We start from the raw sequence: 6308 nt of genomic DNA, 5'->3' as shown, positions 1-6308 counted from the left end.
ACAATATATATATATATATGTAATACTAATATATTATATTTATATTATTATTATATTTATAATATATTTATATAACAACATTTTGAGTACATTTAAATACATTGAAATAAAACAAAATAAAATAAGAATAATATAATTGAAATAATAAAAGAAATACCAGTTTGTGATATTAAGCAGCATAACCGGCTTTTTTATACAGCTAAAAAACAGCAAGTTAAAAATGCCTGCATCTGCTATTACATTAAAAATAAGGTGGATAGGATCATGCCAAGCAAAATAATATGAATTTCTTGCAAAAGCAGTTCATTCAAAAAATAAACAAAAATGTATATAGTACGAGCTCATCATTCACTCAGACTTCCCATCAGTCCTTCAGAGTAGAAACTGATCCTCAAGTTCTGTGTTTAGAGCCGCTGGTGAATAACTGGCCGTGTAACCCGGACCTCACGCTCATCGCTCACATCCCTGACCAGAGGACCATCGTGTCGTTCGGCAGCGGATACGGAGGAAACTCACTGCTGGGGAAGAAGTGCTTCGCTCTCCGCATCGCGTCCCGCATCGCTAAAGAGGAGGGCTGGCTGGCCGAACACATGCTGGTCAGTCAGAAACACACTCAGTCCAGACCAGCACTGATCACATCCAGAGGAGCCGTAACACAGCTCATACTAATATATTATATTTATATTATTATTATATTTATAATATATTTATATAACAACATTTTGAGTACATTTAAATACATTGAAATAAAACAAAATAAAATAAGAATAATATAATTGAAATAATAAAAGAAATACCAGTTTGTGATATTAAGCAGCATAACCGGCTTTTTTATACAGCTAAAAAACAGCAAGTTAAAAATGCCTGCATCTGCTATTACATTAAAAATAAGGTGGATAGGATCATGCCAAGCAAAATAATATGAATTTCTTGCAAAAGCAGTTCTTTCAAAAAATAAACAAAAATGTATATATATATTATGCACTTCAGATAAAAGCATCTGCTAGATGCATAAATGTAATGTAAATGCAATGCAAAAAAGAATTAAGAGGTGAACATCTGCAGATGCACAATCACTTAAAACTAAAAAGCATGAGAATAATGAACTGATTTATTGCATGAAGACTGACTCTGAACTCTGACACACTGAACATAAATGTGTGTTCCTGCAGATCCTGGGCATCACTAACCCGGCGGGACAGAAGAAGTACTTCGCGGCGGCGTTCCCAAGCGCCTGTGGAAAGACCAACCTGGCCATGATGAAGCCGTCGCTGCCGGGCTGGAAGGTGGAGTGTGTCGGAGACGACATCGCCTGGATGAAGTTTGACAGAGACGGTACAGATCAATGATGCTCAGACACATCACACCACATGAGTTAGAACTGTGATGGGTGATCATTACAGTTTTGTCAACTGCATATACACATTTTCAAAACTTTGCCTCTTTTTTTTTTTTTCAAAACTTCACACACAAATCCAAGAATTGCACACAAAATGCAAAATGCCAAAGGCTTAGAATTAGCGTATGGTTTTGTAGATTTGGTGTGTGCTTCTGCTGTTCGAGTGTCAGCTTTCAGAAACCGTGTGACTGTAAGCAGTTGAAAGGAGCTGTAAGTGTTGAGATGTTCTTGCTCATTCATTGATGTTCTCTGCTCTTGTGTTTGAAGGCAATCTCAGAGCCATCAACCCAGAGAACGGCTTCTTCGGTGTGGCGCCAGGAACCTCCACCAAAACCAACCCGAACGCCATGGCCACCATCCACCAGAACACCATCTTCACCAACGTGGCGGAGACCAGCGACGGCGGCGTGTACTGGGAGGGCATGGATGAGGATCTGCCGGCCGGGGTGACGCTGACCTCCTGGAAGAACCAGCCGTGGACACCGGAGGACGGTAGGTCTCGTCTCATTCAGAGTCCTCTGCACAATCTGACTTTGCTGCAGCCTAGAATCAGGCTAACCCTTTAACTGTCACACTGCAAAAAACGTGTTTCTTACTTACTTGTTTTCAACCAAAATATCTAATAATTCTTAAATCAAGAAGGACTTTCTAGACAAGTACAAATTATTGTCTTGTTTTCAGAAAAACATGTCAGCGTGTGAGTTTTTGCCTGAAACAAGCAAAATAATCTGCCAATGGGGTAAGCAAAATAATCTCGTTTTCTGTTTGGAATAAGATTATTTTGCTTGTTCTAAGCAATAACTCACTTAATTTTGACATGTTTTTTCTGAAAACAAGACAATAGTTTGTACTTTTGTCTAGAAAATCCTTCTTAATTTAAGAATTTTTAGATATTTTGGCTGAAAACAAGTAAGAAACACATTTTTTGCAGTGCACTCCCATTTCTGAACATAGAAATGAAAGTGCACAATCAAAACATAAGCTGTTATAATTAATCAACGAAACATTTAGTCCTTGTCTACTGTACACTAGTACGTTTTTGTTTGAAAACGCATCTTTTTATCTCTGTTTTGGCCTTCGGTCCACACTGAAAAAGGAAAACAGAGCCTTTTGAAAACGCTCCCCAAAGTGGATACATTTGAAAACGCTGTTGTAGTGTGAACTGTGAAAACTATTTAAACTGAGCTGGATGACGACATCACTGAATCAATGATGAACTGAGTGCTTACTGTTGTACTTTTGCATCACTGCACACTATTTTTCCTATTTAAGACTGTAACGCTGCTTTGACACATCTGTATTGTTAAAAGCGTTATATAAATAAAGGTGAGTGTCAACTGTTGTCCTCCAGGAGAACCCTGCGCTCATCCTAACTCACGCTTCTGCACGCCGGCCGCTCAGTGCCCCATCATCGACCCGCAGTGGGAGTCTCCCGACGGCGTCCCCATCGAGGCGGTGATCTTCGGGGGTCGGCGTCCGCAGGGGGTCCCTCTGGTCTACGAGGCCCTCAGCTGGGCTCACGGAGTGTTTGTGGGAGCCGCGATGAGATCCGAAGCCACGGCGGCCGCTGAACACACAGGTGAGATTCCAGTCAAATCACATTCATTTCCTCCATATATATATATATATATTGCAATAAACTTATTGAAAAACCTAAAATATATTGTTTCTGTAACAGGTTATATTATAAATATGCATATATATATATTGCAATATTGCAATAAACTAGATTATAAAACTTAAAAATATTGTTTATGTAGCATATTATAAATATGCATATATATATATATATTGCAATAAACTTATAGCGAAACTTAAAAATGTATTATTTCTATAGATATATAAAACTTAAAAATATTGTTTCTATGGCATATGTATGCATATATGCATATTTTGCAGTAAACTTATTACAAAACGTAATTTATGTTGCTTCTATAGATGCAATCAATGACTTTAAATGAGTAGTTTTATATTTCACTATATTGTTTTTAATTCAATTATGTCATTTGCAATGCTTCATGGGATTGTAGTCTTTCCCTCATTAGCCATTAAGTTCACAGTCTTGTATCTTTGTCTTTTCTTCTGATTTTCAAATACTTTTGTGCTTCGAATCAAAGTTTGTGATTGTGATTCTCCTCTAGCTGCTTTTGGTTTGATTCATGGCTTATAACACTTTAACAAATGAATGGAAAAACACCACTAATGCACTCCCAGCACTGTAACAAATTATTCTCTTACTTAGTATTTCTGTCTTGTTTTCTAGTATAAATATCTAAACATTCTTGAAACAAGATGAATTTATTGTGCAAGTAAAATGACTTAAGATATTATGTCTTGTTTTCTGTAAAAAAAATTATCAAAATGTTGTTAGTTTTGCCTTAAAACAAGTAAAAATATCTGCTAATGGGGCAGTTTAGCCTTTTAAGATTATTTTTCTTTCCCCATTGGCAGATATGTTTGCTTGTTTTAAGGAAAAACTAACCAAATTTTGATATATTTTTTTTTTTAGAAAACAAGACTTAATATCTTAAATAATGTCAAGTAAATGCTTCTTGATTCAAGACTGTTTAAATATTTATACTAGAAAACGACAAAAATACTAAGCAAGAAAAAATTTTTTTGCAGCGAGTGCACTTCCATAATGTACTTAAAGTGCTCTATTTCTGCGCACTAATTTTGTACATAATCTACAAAAAATTATTCTTTTTTTAAAGTAAATTTTTTTAAATGATAAATAAAATAAAAAAACAGAGATAGCATGTTAAAAGCACATTTGTGACCCTGGAGAACAAAACCAGTCATAAGGGTCAATTTTCATCATCTGAAAGCTGAATAAATAAGCTTTCCATTGATGTATGGTTTGTTAGGATAGAACAATATTTGGCTGAGATACAACTATTTGAAAATCTGGAATCTGAGGGTGCAAAAAAAATCTAAATATTGAGAAAATCATCTTTAAAGTTGTTCAAATGAAGTTCTTAGCAATGCATATTACTAATCAAAAATTAAGTTTTGATATATTTACGGTAGGACATTTACTAAATATCTTCATGGAACATGATCTTTACTTAATATCCTAATGATTTTTGGCATAAGAGAAAAATTTATAATTTTGACCCATACAATGTATTGTTGGCTATTGTTACAAATACTTAAAACTGGTTTTGTGCTCCAGGGTCACATTTTAGTTCATATTCATGGTGTCCCAAAATAGCACATTTGAGTACACTTAGATGTTCTTAAGATTATCTTAAGAAGTACTAAAGAATAATTTTTAGTGTATTAAGAACAAACAGAGCACTTTAAGTACATTATGGAAGTGTGCTTTTTTTAACCTGGGTTCTGTGTCTCTGTGTTCTGTGATATTAAGACACTTTTGTGTGTGTTTTCAGGGAAAGTGATCATGCACGACCCCTTCGCCATGCGTCCGTTCTTCGGCTATAACTTCGGTCAGTATCTGTCTCACTGGCTGAGTATGGAGCAGCGGCCCGATGCTAAACTGCCCAAGATCTTCCACGTCAACTGGTTCCGCAAGAGCTCTTCCGGACGCTTCCTGTGGCCCGGATACGGCGAGAACATCCGCGTGCTGGAGTGGATGTTTCTCAGGATCGACGGCGAGGCCGGAGCGATGCCCACCGCGGTCGGGTTGGTTCCCTCAGCCGGCGCTCTGAACCTCCGCGGCCTGCCGGAGGACCTGGACCTCAGCCAGCTCTTCAGCATCTCAGCAGACTTCTGGAGGCAGGAGCTGGAGGACATCAGAGCGTACTTCCAGCGCGAGGTGAACGAAGACCTGCCCGGAGAGATGCAGAGACAGCTGGAGCTGCTGGAGCAGAGAGTCACACTCCAGACCAGACGCGGAGAACTTAGAGTTTAACATCTATCCATCACATATAGCACTGCAAAACATGAGTTGCTTGCTTGTATTGTTTTCTGAAAAAATGATCCAAACTTAGCTTAAAACAAGCTAAAACATCTGCCAGAGGGGCAGGAAAAATACTCGTGTAGCCTTTGAATTAAGATGATTTTTCTTACCCCACTAGCAGATATTTTTATTTGTTTTAAGCAAAAACAGAATTTTAATCTTTTTTTTTCAGAAAACAAGACATAATATCTTAAGTCATTTTACTAGTGTGTGTAGATATTTATACTAGAAAACAAGACAAAAATGCATTTTTTGCAGTGTGCGAGCTGATATTTGAGAGATTTGGAGATATTTTTAGCCTGATTTGAGAAGATCTGATGACTCTATGATACTGAAGACGTGAGGAAGGAATTAAAGGACTGTTTATAAATTACTGATGCACATTTATATTCAGCTGGAGACTTTATAGCTAATAACTTTAAACAGTTTAACCTTTTCATTTTTCTTAAATTATTTTTGTATTTCTATGATGACTTTTGATGTCAGTCTTCCAAGATATTAATAAAGTTATTTAAACGTATGTCCAGTGTTTGTGTTTTTCTCTGCATGATCACAGCGTTACAGAGAGTTATTCACATTTTAATACAGTTATGTGTGAAATAACTTGGCTTCTGACCGACTCATGACAAAATGTTACAAATGTTTCAGTCTGAAGAAATTGTTCAGTTCAAGAAGACGTGAGAAATTGTAACAAAGCAAGCAGAACTAGAAACACACCGTAACTACAGACGCACCAGAAAAGTAGAAAACATGAAAAACAAGAGAAATAAATCGGAGCAGAAAGTCTCACATTCATGAAGTCAATCTAAACACACTTAAATCAAGAGACATTTTTCTGAGCCCTTTGGCAGACATTTGCTCTTGTTTTAATCACACATAGCTTAGGAATAGAAATCATCAGATAGACAGTAATCATCAGAATAGAACAAACTGTTGAAGCAGTGACACAACACTCAATCAACCTGTCAGCATGATCCATAAAACCAT

At 36.7% G+C, this 6308-nt stretch overlaps 1 protein-coding gene across 2 annotated transcripts in view; it reads left to right on the top strand.

Annotated features, from left to right (window-relative positions):
- Window positions 1–5468, top strand: part of pck1 (phosphoenolpyruvate carboxykinase 1 (soluble)) — a 10955-nt gene extending 5487 nt beyond the window's left edge. For both annotated transcript variants that reach the window (XM_016575875.1, XM_016575874.1), the window contains exons 5-9: window positions 409–596; window positions 1173–1335; window positions 1667–1891; window positions 2751–2978; window positions 4792–5468. In XM_016575875.1, coding sequence (XP_016431361.1) covers window positions 409–596; window positions 1173–1335; window positions 1667–1891; window positions 2751–2978; window positions 4792–5273 — 1286 coding nt within the window. In that variant the 3' untranslated portion in view covers window positions 5274–5468. The remainder of the gene's footprint in view (window positions 1–408; window positions 597–1172; window positions 1336–1666; window positions 1892–2750; window positions 2979–4791) is intronic.
- The last annotated feature ends 840 nt before the right edge of the window (window positions 5469–6308 follow it).

Source organism: Sinocyclocheilus rhinocerous, unplaced genomic scaffold (genome assembly GCF_001515625.1).
Source record: "Sinocyclocheilus rhinocerous isolate Xijiao unplaced genomic scaffold, SAMN03320098_v1.1 scaffold203, whole genome shotgun sequence".
NCBI lineage: Eukaryota > Metazoa > Chordata > Actinopteri > Cypriniformes > Cyprinidae > Sinocyclocheilus > Sinocyclocheilus rhinocerous.
Note: the sequence above shows the minus strand (reverse complement) of the source record. Positions and strands in the feature narration are given on the sequence as shown.